Genomic DNA, 15286 nt, shown 5'->3' on the forward strand with positions numbered 1-15286 from the left:
ACCGGTGGGGTAAGGACAATGGTGGTGGCGGCAAGGATGAAAGTGAGCGAGAGAAACGGGTGGAAAAACGGGAGTTATAACTTTTATATCATGTCTTATTAGCTTTATTTATTGTTTATTGGTCTGTTTTGTACATGTGTTCTATTATGTGAAGGCAAAACATTTTATTTCAGCTCGAAAAAAGGTATTTTAGGGGTCAAAAGAGGGATTTTGGCAATGACCAAAGACTGATTGAGGCATTTTTTTTAGGTAATTTATATGGTATAAAGAACTCGTGCTTGGCGAAATTCGCATTTGGAGGTAGTTTCGCCAGACTAATTAATTTGCCAAGTGCGGGGGCTTAATGTAATTTTCCCTGTAAGCCAGCTATGTTTTTAATTTTCCATAGTAATCTCTGATGTGGTACTTTATCAAAACCGTGTGTGTGTGTGTGTGTGTGTGTGTGTGTGTGTGTGTGTGTGTGTGTGTGTGTGAATTATACAAGTGTGTGGAGGTGAACATTCCAGCACTCACCTGATACCTGTTGATGATGCCGTGGGCAAGGTGTGGGGCAGTGGTCGCCAGTGAAGGGTGAGGGCATATGTGTCCTGCCCCACTCTGGCGGCCCACCACCTTGAGAGCACTGGCCACCCTGCAGGCACTGCCAACACCAGGAACAGAGCTAAGTGATGCATCTCTCATTATACTGAAGAAATTCTAATGATAATGTCTCTAAAGAATTTCCTTGATTAGAGGAGCTATTAATTTACAACCATTAAGTACTCTAATCAAACAAGCAAGCAACCTTGAATATATTTCAGTTAACAGACAAGGCAAGTATTTTCTTTCTCTTAACACCATACCTTTGTTCACTTGAAAATTTTTATATATATATGTGGGATGCTGGCCAAGGGGAACAAAAAACAAAACCCAAAAAGAAAAAAAAGCATCCTCTACTGAGGTGCCAGCCCTAACACAGGTGAGGCCATGTGCCCAAAAGCTCACCATCCTGTGGTGTTGTAAAAGACTGCATGTTGGAATGCACACCCAGCACACCCTTGTAGTGAGGCAGGAGCAGGAACCAGTAGGAAGTGAAGGGATGGAGCCCCACCACCTGGAAGGAGGACCTGGCCAGGACAAGGGTGTGGCCCATCACTCTCAGGTTGGAACAGGTGGGTGGCAGTGGAAGTCATCACCTCCCTCCTCCCTACAGTGGTGTTGGAGGATGTAGTGCTTCTCCCAGACTCATTTTCTGCACAAATGAAACAGAGGTCAAGTGTCAGCAGTGTAACATTAGCAAGGATTTGCATAATAGTAGTTCCTATTGAATATCTAAAGTAAAGAGAGAAAAGAAACTTGATTGGGATTCCTGTATTATGAAAAGAAATGATGGACGTTGCAGAGAGCATAGGAGTGTTAAGTGAGCAATCCTGGTACACTTGCTTCCCTGCAGCCACTCCTCACCTAAGAGGATGTGCTCAACGTTCTCCTCTGCCAGTGAGGTGTGGGGCCCTCCTCCACTGTCAGGCCACTCCGCATGCTCTGAAGTGGACGACTCCCTTTGCTCCAGGGTGTGGGTGGTGGGGCCGGGCTCGTGGTTGTGGCTGTGGTGGGAGTGTGGATGGTGCAGGAGGAAATGTCGTGGGTCTGGAGCTGTTGTTGTATCCGAGGATGGATGAAGCCACTGCCTCGTTCACACCCCAGCACATAGATCCCCTCGATGTGCTTGGACCGGTGGATCTGGTGGGCAGGTGCAGGACTCTGACATGATCAGCAGGCGGGTTTATTTGTCTATCTTTTTATCTGCTTATCCATTCATCTATCAATCTATCAAACAGTACTCACCAATCTCCAGGTAACAGTGGCACTAGTTGGGGTGGAGGAGGACGGGAAGCCTTGCTCCAGAGTGGGTGTGAGCAGTGCAGCTCGTGCCTCTACCTCATCAACGCCAACCATCCCGACGGAGACAGTGCCCCTTGCCACGCCACCACCCACCACCCGAACTGGCATCACCACACCGCCCACCTGCGCCAAAATTAGTGGTATGACTCTCAGGAGGAGGGAGAATAAGAGACAGTGGTAAGAGCTTGAATGATGTTTTCTATATGACAAAAGGGGCACTAGCGAAGGGCAACAAAAAGAGTGAAAAGAAAGCCTCACTGAGATGCCATAACTTAATACAAGGAGAAACTATCACTCGTGCCTCATTGGCCCAGAATCATCCAAGGTGGAGTTTTTAGGTTTGAGAAAAGAGATCAGCTTTGGAGACAGATGAGGTGGCAGTGGTGCCATCAGGATAAAATAAAGGAGGGAAAGATGAAGAAGTAAAGTTGTTGATGTTTTTGGCCAGATACCAGAAGTCACGAGGGGAGTTGGAGTTTGAAAGATTTTGACATTTTCTATTTATGAAAGAGTGTTTGGCAAATTGAAAAACAGACTTGGCATGATTCCAGGGATATATATAAAGTAGTGTTAGCAATTCCCTCTTAATTAGGTAGTAATTACACACTTCAGTATATTTCCAACGGTCAAAGGCGTTATTTACCTGAAAGAAATGTTTTTAGTATTGTTAGTTATATGAAAAATTATCAATGTTTAAGTTTAGAAGGCAGTAACAGATTTGTCTGAATTACTCCTACAGCACTCAAAAGAAAATGGGAAGATGTGCTTCTACTGGGCTGAAAAGAAAATGGAGTCTGAGAGGTAAATATAAATTAGTTTTATTTTTACACACGCAGCGTCGTCTCACTGCAAAAACGGCGGGGTAATTCCTAAACTCTAACAGTGTTTGCGCTAGTCGGGTGAATCAACTCGTTACGCTGGTCGTCCGCCACTTGGAAGACCTTCTTTCTTCATGAGAAACTTCTCTACAGACGATGAGGTCCTTTATATGGGGTGAAGTGATGGTCTGCGCGAGAACGACTGCGCCGATGATGTCTTTGCCAAGAATCTCTGATGATTTGATAAGACAGAGGGGACCCTTTTAAATTATATTAGATTTCACCCTGTGTCTCCTAAGTCTCCTCTTTTGTGATAAGAGAAGTGATCTTGGGAGCAGTGATGTTAACTTTTCTAGCCCACATTGTCGTACCGAACCACCAGAATTATCGTATTTTGCCTAATATTATCGTACATCCAACGGAAAAATAATATACACACATCAGAACTGCATTATACACTGTATTGAACATTTCATTAATTTTCATTCATTTTCATATGCAAATGACATACTACACATACAAAGGTTACACAAAGTGTGTGTGTGTGTGTGTGTGTGTATGTATATATATATATATATATATATATATATATATATATATATATATATATATATATATATATATATATATATATATATATATATATATATATATATATATATATATATATATTAAAACTATATATTGATAAAAGCTTACGTACAGTGTCAATGTGCATGTATCTCCAAGGGGTCAACGTATCAGTCAATCGTCAGTCCATCACTCTCCGCAACACAACCTACACTGGAAAACCCTTATTATTTATTCCTTTATTTATTGTTGCCCATTAGTGCCACATAATGAGAATGTTTTGTTTTTCATACCGTTATACGTCAAATAGAACATATGATAAGAGAAGGAAAACTCGCCCTTCACCATACTAACACTAAGAGTCACACTAATAAGATCATTTTGTCACTTGACACTGACTGTGACTGACAGCGTCTCTCTCCTTTTTCCTTCCCTCCCCAGTCCCCAGCCCCTCTCTCTCTCTCTGAAATGTTGACATCGATATTTTTTTCTTTACACAATTATTACAGTACCTTATTACAAATATAAAAATAAAAAACACTTTGCCACTCAATTATCGTATATTGGTGTACGATTCTTACCTATGTATCGTACATCGTACAAACAGCCATATTATCGTACAAATACGATAATTGTCGTACAATTAACATCACTGCTTGGGAGTGGCAGGATGGGTGAAACAAGCCAGAGTGTTTTGGAAGGAGAGTATTCCTTTTGTCTCGCAGGTCAGGAAAGTCATATAAACAACGTCACTGGCCGCTCAGCTCCGTCTCAGTACCTTGCTGGTGCCCCGCCGTTTCATACCATTATTTTCCCGTTTAATGTGTCCGTTCTTCACTTCATTTTGACCACTGTTGTTTATACTACACTTAACAATTGAGTTGAGTATTCATATCTCAGTAAGCTACCACCAGTGTTCCGGACGGAGTGAATTATGAATCACCCCGGAAGGTTATTAATTAGTTCTTACCGTCTTATTGTAAGTAAAGTCACTTGGGAGTGTTTCTGTGATTCTTCAGGTGAATATAACTTATACATATGTATTTACAATTAGATACAGAGGTTTGGGGCGAGAAGTGTTAGCACATCGTGTAGAGAACCATCATAACTGTAGCCCAGAACCTTCTAGAAGCTTAGATAGAAATTTCCTATTCTGATGCCCGCTGGAAAAGTGTCTAATTATGATTTTCACTCCTAGTTTCTTGGAAAATAATTAGTTAGGAAAAGGCTAATACAAGCAATAATATAATAATCATAAATATCTGTAAATGTTAAACTGGTCGAATAGGCAATAGCTTGATAGAATAATTCACATGTGATATGTTCCTGTGAAACCTATCACCTACGATGTCACACCCTATCCACACCCTATCACGTGATCACGAGGACCTTAATAGGAATGCCACCGGGCAGTCAAGATGAGTACTCCGATCTGACCAGCGGGTGACCAGCGCGGTGTGCGCAACGGAACATGTGTGTGTGTGAACTCTGACACGAACATTCGCACTAAGACAATTATCTGAGTCTTGTTTAAGGTAGGTAATAAGTGCACGTGACAGTGTTTAAGTGACTTAATTGTGATGACAAGGGCAGTGACAAATAGATAATCACGGTGCTGAGATTCAGTACTCTTCGGCTCAGTACTTACGTGAAAGTGTATAATAAACTATAAATATAAGTACTAAATGTACTAATGGGTTTTCTTAAATTCCTGGGTATCAAAAGACAGTGATTGTCTTTTACCGCTCGAGGGCCATACTGATGAGTATTGTTCATTAAGAGCAACACTTCACGCTATAATAAATACGCAGATACCAAAACCCTTTACAGAAGAACGTGACAGATGCAGGACAGACCTATGTCCCTGGCGTGATCACGCCTAGCATCCTCACAAGACTCTATTCAGGCCAGCCCTCGGAGGCCTGCGTGCCTCGAAAAGTGCTAACACCGGAATTTATCACTATACATGAATATAGCGACGGATATAGTCATCTAATTACATGAATTAGGTAAAGGAAAGTTACTTATGACTCAGAAGTATGCATGTTAAGATGTATTACATAAAAGGTAAACGTACAGATCACTTATATGATATAAAGTAGATGCAACCGAATATATGGATGGCAATCGAAATAGGTTGTGAAAAGTTCCAACACACTGTGACGTAGGTTAGTGTGATCATGTCTACCCACCCATGTAGAATCCTTGGGTGCCAACGCTTATACATACATGTATACATACAAATATAATAATAATTAAAGAATCAATTACAAGTACGACGTACATCATTATGTGACACCGTTATATATATATATATATATATATATATATATATATATATATATATATATATATATATATATATATATATATATATATATATATATATATATATATATATATATATATATATATATATATATATATATATATATATATATATATATATATATATATATATATATATATATATATATATATATATATATATATATATATCGTTTTAGTTAATCACCAACGCTTTATTACCCCCGCCTAACCACATCGCGGAGTATTTGTATGTACAACTGAGGTGGGTTACTGACCATGGCATAGGCTACTCATTGTAAGGACATCCAGCCATAAAAAAACAAAAAACTTTGACCAGTTCTTGAAAGTTCTTGAGCACGAGCTCTTGAGTGAGGCGTCAAGCAACCCTGCTTCTCTGTTTAGTGAAAGCGTAACTTGCATCTCAATCTTTATCTGTCAAATATGTACGGCTCTGCATTTATATAGATGGCGAAGTCGTGAATTATATTTCTTTATCTAATCCCTATGTTATCCATAATAAAACATCATTAGCAAAATTTATGTGTATTTGTTTTGATATTATATCAGTTACGCATAAATACGATGAACTATACTGAAGACAATGATAGTTCATTTAAGTTGGAATGATATATATCAGGGATTCCAACTTTACTGAACTATCATTATCTTCAGTATAATTCATCATATTTACATATCCTTAACCGATATAATTTTAGAATAAATATACATAAATTTTGCAAATGATGCTTTTTTATTTTCCTTTATTTATACCATGTGGGCTTTTCACGGGAATTTATGGGCAAAGGGATACTTTTGGGGTACCTCCTATCTTAAAGCCCACCCGCTAAAGGTGGGCCGTTGCCCTGAGTGAGGAAGCCCAACCTACACTCGGACCGTGGACAGGATTCGAACCGTGCCCTTGGAGACCCCTCTGACCCCAAAGCACGCATGGTTCCACTGTAGTACCACTGTGGCCCCTTTGTCAATATTCAGCCTTTCCTTTTGCTTCATTGTGCGAGTCAAATTTTTTTTTTTTTTTTCTACTTTAATTTGTGACAGTGGTGAGTATGTTTGCCAGTGCAGGACGTGAGAGGTCCCTGGCACTCGTTTCCCTCTCCATGATCCCTTCTGGCTGTTATCATGTACTCCCTCACTCACTCACTCTTTGCTCTTCTCACTCGACTCACTCACTCCCACTCACTCAACTTCCCGTGCATCCAGTCACCCACTCATCTGACTCCTTCCTTCTCTTACTCATCCTGTTCTTGTCTTTGCTTTTACTTACTCCCCTCCTTCTCTTCTTTATCTCCCTTATCTCCTAACTCTCCTATGACACCTTTTTATTCCGGGTGGTCTGTGGTGGGGGAGTATTTTAGTGGAATGCGCGTGACTTAACAGTCACGCTACCGGAGACTTTTTTTTTCCATATTATTATCCAATAACCAAGCTGTATGAGAAAGAAACTTCCTATCCGTGTGCTTAAGAGATAGCTGTAACACCTCCCATCTCTTGCATTTTAGAGTGAAAAACACGTTCGCGGACTTTAGTAGGTATTAAACCTCCTATCTTGTACTACATGCACTGCTACGTATACAAAATGGGTTCCTGTACTAACTGGGAGCTCTAAAACCCCTTATCTGATCCATTAAGGGATAAAAGCAGCAGATTCCTTTAAAGGGCGTCTAACCTGTGGTAATGAAACTCTCTACTTGATGAAGCAGCCTTCTTGTTCTTATTTTTGGCTACAGTGTCATGTCAACTTCAGGGATTTTAGAAAACAGATATCACTGGTCAACAGTCACGGCGTGTGAAATTAACCCACAACTTTCTTAGTGTCATTCCATGTTCCCCTACCCATTTTATTCTACAAATGCATGAGTGAATTTGATTGCTGTGTGTGTTGCAGGCGTGAGGAGAGCTGAGGCTGCCTGAGTGAGGAGCATTGCTAGGGAAGGAAGGAAGGAAGGAAGGAAGGCACCACTACAATGGCTGAAGAAGAGAATGTGAAGGTGGCGGTTTGGGTCCGGCCAATGATATCCTTTTTAATGCCAAGAATGAGATCTTTGGGAGAGAACACACACACACACACACACACACACACACACACACACACACACACACACACACACACAGTAAGTTTATTGACCACAAAATACAAAAGAAACATAAAATTAGAAAGAAAAGCAAACAACAATTAAATAATCCTAACATCCAAGTAGGTGGAATAATCATTGTCCAATATTTTGTTAAGATATCAATACACGTTCAAGGAAACCAACACACACACACACACACACACACACACACACACACACACACACACACACACACACACACACACACACCTTTGCTTCTATCTATTCTATTCCTTTTCCTATCAAGTTATTTTCATCACTATCTTTAGTTTCCTATTCCATCAGCATTCCCCTTAACTCTGGCACACAATAAGCGGGAGCTGGGACGAAAGGCCAAGTGCGTAGTGAGCATGAAGGGAAATATCACCACGGTCACCAACCCTGATGACTCGGCCGATGTCAAGTCCTTCACCTACGACTACTCTTACTGGAGCTTTGACGGCTGCAAGGAGGAGCCCAATGGCTACTTTGCCAAGCAGTCACCCAACTCCAAGTATGCTGATCAGGTGAGAGAGAGAGAGAGAGAGAGAGAGAGAGAGAGAGAGAGAGAGAGAGAGAGAGAGAGAGAGAGAGAGAGAGAGAGAGAGGCAGGTCATTCTTACGCTAATCTGGAATATAAAACTAAGATTATCAGTTATACTCTAATTTGGACCCAGAAGTATTCACGATATCGATTAACTAATAACTCAGAAAAAATGTCATCGGATAGCTGCTATAATCTGATGGCGTTAGCGTGATGATCTGTGACGGTAACGACCACCTATGGTTATTGCTATCATTGTTGTCATCAAAATCACATTCTGGTTATTTCTGCTGGTCATTATTATCATCCTCTTGGAGTCATCATTATCAACTTTTCTTTTCTCTTCATCATTCATCATCATTAGCTTGGCCTCTTCTCATCATCACCATCTTTTCCTTCTCTTCATCATCAATATCATCATCTTCCTTTTCATCATTACCATTATCTTTTTTCTTCTTCCCTTTATCATCCTCATTACATTTTCCTGTTCATCACCATTAAGAACTGTCACTATAAATGCTAAGCTTTCTTCGCCTTTTGACAGAACACGGTGTACAATGATCTGGGAGGTGGAGTCTTAGCAAACGCCTGGGCTGGTTATAACTCCACACTGTTCGCTTATGGGCAGACAGGCTCGGGAAAATCTTGGTCTCTCATTGGATATGGATCCAATAAAGGTAAAAAAAAAAAGTCCACATTTCATAGGTGTTTTCAGATGTTTCTCCTCAAAATTTTGGATGAACCTTTTGACTGCATTCTTTGGAGACTGTCACCTTTTTTTTTTTTTTTTTTTTTTTTTTTTTAGCCCTTTTGTTGCCCTTAACCATAGATAGTTGTTGAGTTGTTGAAAGCCTGCATGGTTCTCTTAAAAGTTCTGCATATCCATCACGTGAAATCAAAAGAATGTTACAATTTCATGAAACACATACAAGGATCGTCAATGTATCCTGATTCTTGAAAGTGAGAGAAAGAAATGAATGGAAAACAGATGGATGGACAAAGAAAGAAACATACAACACAGTGTAAAGAAAGGAAAAAAAACAATAAAAAATCTATTCCTAAACTTTCAGGAATCGTGCCATTGTTCTGTAACGATTTATTTAATGGCATCACACAAAACACAGAGGAGAAGGAGTTTGAAGTGAGGTTCAGCATGTTGGAGATCTACAATGAGGTAGTTCATGACCTGCTCAACCCCACCAAGAGCAAGAAAGGCCTCAAGGTCCGCCAACACCCGAAGAAAGGCTTCTATGGTAAGTACTATTGTGACGACAGGAACTGATGAATGTCAATAGAATCGTTTAATCGTACTCATATCTCAAGGTAAAATGTGTCCCAGCATTGAAGGGTAAATCACACCCAAACAACCTTCTGAACAGCTGAAGGCCTCAAGCTGGCTCTGGTCACCAACTACAACGAAATTGAGCAGAAGATGAACGAGGGCACCGTCAACCGCACCATCGCCTCCACCAACATGAACGCCACCTCATCCCGCGCCCACACCATCGTTGGCATCACCGTCATACAGAAATTCAAAAACAATGCTGGACAAGAAACAGCAAAGCAGGCCGTTGTGAACTTGGTGGATCTGGCTGGTGTGTGTGTGTGTGGTGTGTGTGTGTGTGTGTGTGTGTGTGTGTGTGTGTGTGTGTGTGTGTAATTACCTAGTTGTATTTACATAGTTGTATTGTAAAGGGTTCGAGAGGGGCTCATAGTGTCCTGTCTCCATATCTCCACTGATCTAATATTTCTTTAAAGCTATGTATATTATGTGCTGTAACAACTTCATCACTCAATGTATTCCATTTTTCCACCGTTCTATGTGGAGAACTTTATTTTCCAATAACTTACACACACTGCCTCTTCCTGATCTTCTTTGCATGTTCTCTTGTCCTTCCAGCTTCATCTGCCACCAACACCAGGTCTTGCTTGTCTATCTTTTCAACGTCGTTAACTATTTTATAAATTGTTATTACGAGGAGGTAGTAGACACCTACCGAAACGATAATTTACTCCCAGCGAGGTCTAACAGCACTAGTTCAGGGAGTGCTGTGAACTTTCCATTAAAGCTAGTTGTGATCTCACTGAACGTTTCCCTTTGTGTCTCACAACTCAAGGGGGCAGTCACAGCCTGCCCTCCAAAGATAACTCTCCTTCACACAAAACTACATGCACTTATCACACACACATACACACCCTTCCCTTAAAATTCAAAATTCAAAATGGCGACTCCAAATCCATCCTCGGAGTCCCGTTCTGGGGAGGGGACCAAAAATGTCCCCAGGTCGGACTGCTCTCTTGCTGGCGACCCAAAATGTCTTGACACCTCCTCGACTTTTTCGTCATTAACTTCGCAGTCTTAGATCTAATTTTCAATCTGTAGAACACCACCTCTCCTTCACTATACCTCATCTTCTTTTCCTCACCGAAATACAGCTGCTGTCTGAGGCAACTGACAGTAACCCTTTCTCTGTTCCCTTCTACTTTCTCTATCCTCATTCTCGCTCCAAAGTTGGATGTTGCGTCTATGTGCGCTATGACTTAACTTGCTCTCTTGCCCACGCTCTCGAATCTTTTGAGTTTTCCACCATCTGGCTTAGACTTGATAGTCACTACCAAATTTATCTGTGCTGTCTATCTCTCCCCTAACTCCTCTGATTATAGTAAATTCTTTGACTATTTGACTTCCAAAGTGGAGCACATCTGTCCCTCTACCCTTTCATAGAGATCTCCATTTTTTAAGATTTCAATGTTCACCACCAGCTTTGGCTTTCCTCTCCCTTCATTGACCATCCTGGTGAACTAGCCTTTAACTTTGCTATCCTCCGTGACCTAGAGCAACTGGTGCAGCACCCTACTCGTATTCCTGACCGTCTTGGAGATACACCCAACATTCTTGATTTTTTCCTTACCTCTAATCCTTCTGCTTATGCTGTTACCCTATCTTCTCCGTCGGGCTCCTCCGATCACAATCTCATTTCTGTATCTTGTCCTATTTCTCCAATTCCTCCTCAGGATCACCCAAAATGGAGGTCACTCTGGCGTTTTGCCTCTGCCAGTTGGGGGGATGTGAGGATCGAGGTATTATGCTGATTTTCCTTGGAATGATTACTGCTTCTGTGTCAGAGACCCATCTCTATGTGCATAAAAGAGGTGATAGTGTCTAGCATGGAGGCGTACATTCCTCATTCTTTTCTCAACCGTCTAAACCTTGGTTTAACACAACCTGTTCTTGTGTTATACATGATAAAGATGTTGCCCACAAAAGGTACTTGAGCCTTCCATCTTCTGAATCTCATGCACTTTATATTTCTGCTCAGAATCATGCCAAGTCTGTTCTTCAACTTGCCAAGCACTCTTTCATAAATAGAAAATGTCAAAATCTTTCAAACTCAAACTCCACTCGTGACTCCTGACATCTGTCCAAAAACATTTCCAATAACTTTATCTCTTCATCTTTCCTCCTTTATTTCATCCTGATGGCACCACTGCCATCTCTTCTGTTTCTAAAGCTGAACTCTTCTCTCAAACCTTTGGTAACAACTCCACCTTGGATGATCCTGGGATTATTCCTCCTCTCCTCCTCCCTCTGACTTTTCATGCCTACAATTAAAGTTCTTCGTAATGATGTTTTCCATGCCCTTACTGGCCTAAACCCTCGGAAGGCACCTGATGGGGTCCCTCCTATTGTTCTCAAAACTGTGCTTCAGTGCTTGCACCTTGCTTGGCCAAACTCTTTCAACTATGTCTATCGACTTCTACCTTTCCTTCTTGCTGGAAGTTGGCTTACAATCAGCCTGTTATAAAAAAGGGTGACCGTTCTCATCCCACAAACTACCGTTCTATAGTCTCTTGCTTGTCTAAAGTTTTTTAATCAATCCTCAATAGGAAGATTCTTAAACATCTATCACTTCACAATCTTCTATCTGATCGCCAGTATAGCTTCCATCAAGGTCGCTCTACTGGTGATCTTCTGGTGTTCCTTACTGAGTCTTAGTCATCCTCTTTTAGAGATTTCGGTGAAACTTTTGATGTCACGTTAGACATACCAAAAGCTTTTGATAGAGTCTGGCACAAAGCTTTAATTTCAAGACTGCACTCTTACGGTTTCTATCCTTCTTTCTGCAACTTTATCTCAAGTTTCCTTTCGTTCTATTGCAGCCGTGGTAGACGGCCACTGTTCTTCTCTTAAATTTATTAACAGTGGTGTTCCTCAGGGTTCTGTCCTATCACCCACTCTCCTTCTATCATTCATTAATGATCTTCTCAGCCAAACTTCTTGCCCTATCCAATCCTACGCTGATGATACTTACATATTTCCACGTTCTTTCAGAGACGATCATGAAGTTATCAGATCACGCAGGGACGCCAGAGAACGTCTGACTTCTGATCTTTCTAAGATTTCCGATTGGGGCAGAAAAAAATTAGTAGTTTTCAATGCCTCAAAAACTCAATTCCTCCATCTATCAACTCGAAACAATCTTCCAGACAACTAAACCCTCTTCTTCAGTGACACTCAACTGTCTCCCTCTTCCACACTGAATATCCTCGGTCTGTCCTTTGCTCATAATCTTAACTGGAAACTTCACATCTCATCTCTTGCTAAAACTGCTTCTATGAAGTTAGGCGTTCTGCGGCGTCTCCGCCAATTTTTCTCGCCCTTCAACTGCTAACTCTGTACAAGGGCCTTATCCATCCTTGTGCTCTTCGCATGTTTGAGGGCGTTCTGCTCACACAGCTTTATTAGAGAGGGTGGAATCAAAACTTTTCGTCTCATCAACTCCCTCTTCTAACTGACTGTCTTCAGCCTCTTTCTCACTGCCGAAATGTTGCATCTCTTTCTGTCTTTTGTCACTATTTTCATGCTAACGTCTCTACTAATCTTGCTAACTGCATGCTTCCCTCCTCCTGCGGCCTCATTGCACAAGGCTTTCTTCTTCCTCTCATCCCTATTCTGTCCAACTCTCTAATACAAGAGTCAACCAGTATTCTTAATCATTCATACCTTTCTCTGGTAAACTCTGGAACTCTCAGCCTGCTTCTGTTGTTCCACCTTCCTATGACTTGACTTCCTTTAAGAGGAGGTCTCAAGTAATTTGTCCCTAAATTTTGGTTAACTCTCTTGACTTTTAAGGGAACTGGCAACCAAGTGGGCCTTTTTATCCCATTTTTTGTTGCCCTTGATCAGTTGCCCCTCCTTCATAAAAAAATGATCTAATCTTTCCCTGCAGTCTCTCGGCATTCCTTTTATTAGTTTGCTCTTAATCAACCTGTCCTGAGACGGCACGTCATCAGCATCGGTCCTTACGGTAACCAAAGCTAGTTTACATTTCAACCTTGTCATAAACTCGATGGGGTCGTCCTTCACCGAATATTTTAAATCATTCAGAGAATCAAATAACCTTTCCTCATTCTGGTCCGTGAGCTCCTTTGTAAGATATTGCTTAAATTGTGCCCAGGTTACTTCCTTCTCCACTACCGTTTGCACCAGTAAAGCTAATGGGGCTTCCACACGCATTTTAACTATCTGTTGCCTCTCTATTATCTATTGAGCAACTTTCCACCTGTGAGAAAAAAAAACAGCTAACCGGCCAACTCCTACTCCACTCAAGTGACGCAGTTCAAGGACGGGGATGTCACGGGGCTTCATGAGGCATTTAACAGGGACACTCGCAGGCCTCTCCCTGTTCTCTCTAACTTCCTGCAACAAATCGTAGACACAATCACGCAAGGCATCTACCTTCATCTCTAAGTTATTTACTGGTTCTGCACCTGACGGACTTACGCTCGTTATCTGGTTAACTACCGTATCATCTTCGGTTTTAACTACTGGTTCATTTTCCTTTTTAGGCGTCCACTCCAATGTCCTATTAGGTTCTGTGAAATCATCATCTTCAGTGAATACCGTTTTGAAGTTCTCATTCATTATTTCACACATTTCTTTCTCTGTTTGGTATGTCTTTCCTTCTTTAATTATTTTTTTCAATTGTTTCCTTATTCCTTAAACTTGTAGATAAGTTTGGGTTCATCCTTGTTTTTTATCCACTACATCTTTCTCAAACTTTCTTTCTTCCTCTCTCCTTACTCTAATATATTCATTTCTAGTATCTTTGTACTGCCGACTATTATAGTCATTTCCCTGCTTTAAAAGTTTCTTCCACGCTTTATCCTTTGCATATTTTGCTTGTAAGCATCTAGCATTGTACCAAGCATGTATTTTTTCTGAACTCTATAAACAGGAACAAACTTTTTTACTCCTTCATAGTATTTTTGTAAGAATATATCATATTTCTCTTGTACAGTCTTCCTGCACATAATATTACTCCACTCAATATCAGCAAAATAACTCCTTAATTTTTCAAAATCCGCTCTTGCATAATTTAATCTCTCTCCTTTATAGTCCTCTCTGTAACTTATCTCGTCTTCCTCCTGCATTTGTATCTCTACTGTCACATGATCACTTTTCCCCATTGGACTAAGGTATTGTATGATTGAGGGGACTCTGGTTTCTTTGTGAAGACCAAGTCAAGCAACGATGGTTCTTCTTCCCCCCTGTACCTTGTGGACTCCTCCACCCATTGGTCCATTGTATTAACCATAGTTAGCTGTAACACTTTCTCACTTCACTGCCCAGCATTTTCCATTACTTCCATCTCTCTCCAGTTTATTTTTTACAGTTAAAGTCTTCAACTAAGAGTATTCTTCTATCTCTTCTTATCATGTTATCTAGGCACTTTATCGCCTCTTTACATATCTTTATGCTCTTCTGATCCCCATGTATTAGTCTTTGGTGGAACATAAGTGACTATAATTTTCCTTTTCTTCAAATCTTTTGTTTAGATTGTTACTCCCAGTACTTCCACTTTATCCTCTTCATATTGCACATCCTCCACACATATGTTATCACGAACCATTATTAGCACTCCTCCCCCTTTATCCTTCCTGTCCTTCCTCCAGGTATTCTATGATTATAACCTTCCTCTTTAAAGTTGACATGGATCTCTTTTCTCAGTTTTGTTTCAACGATACACATTACATCTGGCTTTTCT

General features: G+C 40.7%; 2 protein-coding genes across 2 annotated transcripts; both read left to right on the forward strand.

Annotated features, from left to right (window-relative positions):
* Positions 1–554: 554 nt before the first annotated feature.
* On the forward strand, positions 555–2019 carry LOC123507151. The gene is made up of 2 exons (XM_045259800.1): positions 555–1151; positions 1835–2019. Exons 1-2 carry the CDS (start codon positions 1019–1021, stop codon positions 2017–2019), a joined length of 318 nt encoding a protein of 105 aa, XP_045115735.1. The 5' UTR covers positions 555–1018.
* On the forward strand, positions 1920–13989 carry LOC123501172 (kinesin-like protein KIF28P). The gene is made up of 9 exons (XM_045249824.1): positions 1920–2058; positions 2621–2682; positions 7486–7612; positions 8023–8220; positions 8782–8914; positions 9308–9490; positions 9617–9832; positions 11253–11318; positions 13850–13989. Exons 3-9 carry the CDS (start codon positions 7565–7567, stop codon positions 13987–13989), a joined length of 984 nt encoding a protein of 327 aa, XP_045105759.1. The 5' UTR covers positions 1920–2058; positions 2621–2682; positions 7486–7564.
* Positions 13990–15286: the final 1297 nt, after the last annotated feature.

Source organism: Portunus trituberculatus, chromosome 2 (assembly GCF_017591435.1).
Source record: "Portunus trituberculatus isolate SZX2019 chromosome 2, ASM1759143v1, whole genome shotgun sequence".
Taxonomy (NCBI): domain Eukaryota; kingdom Metazoa; phylum Arthropoda; class Malacostraca; order Decapoda; family Portunidae; genus Portunus; species Portunus trituberculatus.

What these genes read in the sequence shown, in the direction of transcription:
- LOC123507151 (XM_045259800.1), top strand. Translation starts at nt 1,019, where the DNA reads ATGCACACCCAGCACACCCTTGTAGTGAGGCAGGAGCAGGAACCAGTA. An exon ending in TCACTCTCAGGTTGGAACAG is followed by an intron (nt 1,152 to 1,834) that starts GTGGGTGGCAGT and finishes ACCAATCTCCAG; the next exon opens with GTAACAGTGGCACTAGTTGG.
- LOC123501172 (XM_045249824.1), top strand. Translation starts at nt 7,565, where the DNA reads ATGGCTGAAGAAGAGAATGTGAAGGTGGCGGTTTGGGTCCGGCCAATG. An exon ending in CGGTTTGGGTCCGGCCAATG is followed by an intron (nt 7,613 to 8,022) that starts ATATCCTTTTTA and finishes ACTCTGGCACAC; the next exon opens with AATAAGCGGGAGCTGGGACG. An exon ending in TGGATATGGATCCAATAAAG is followed by an intron (nt 8,915 to 9,307) that starts GTAAAAAAAAAA and finishes CTAAACTTTCAG; the next exon opens with GAATCGTGCCATTGTTCTGT.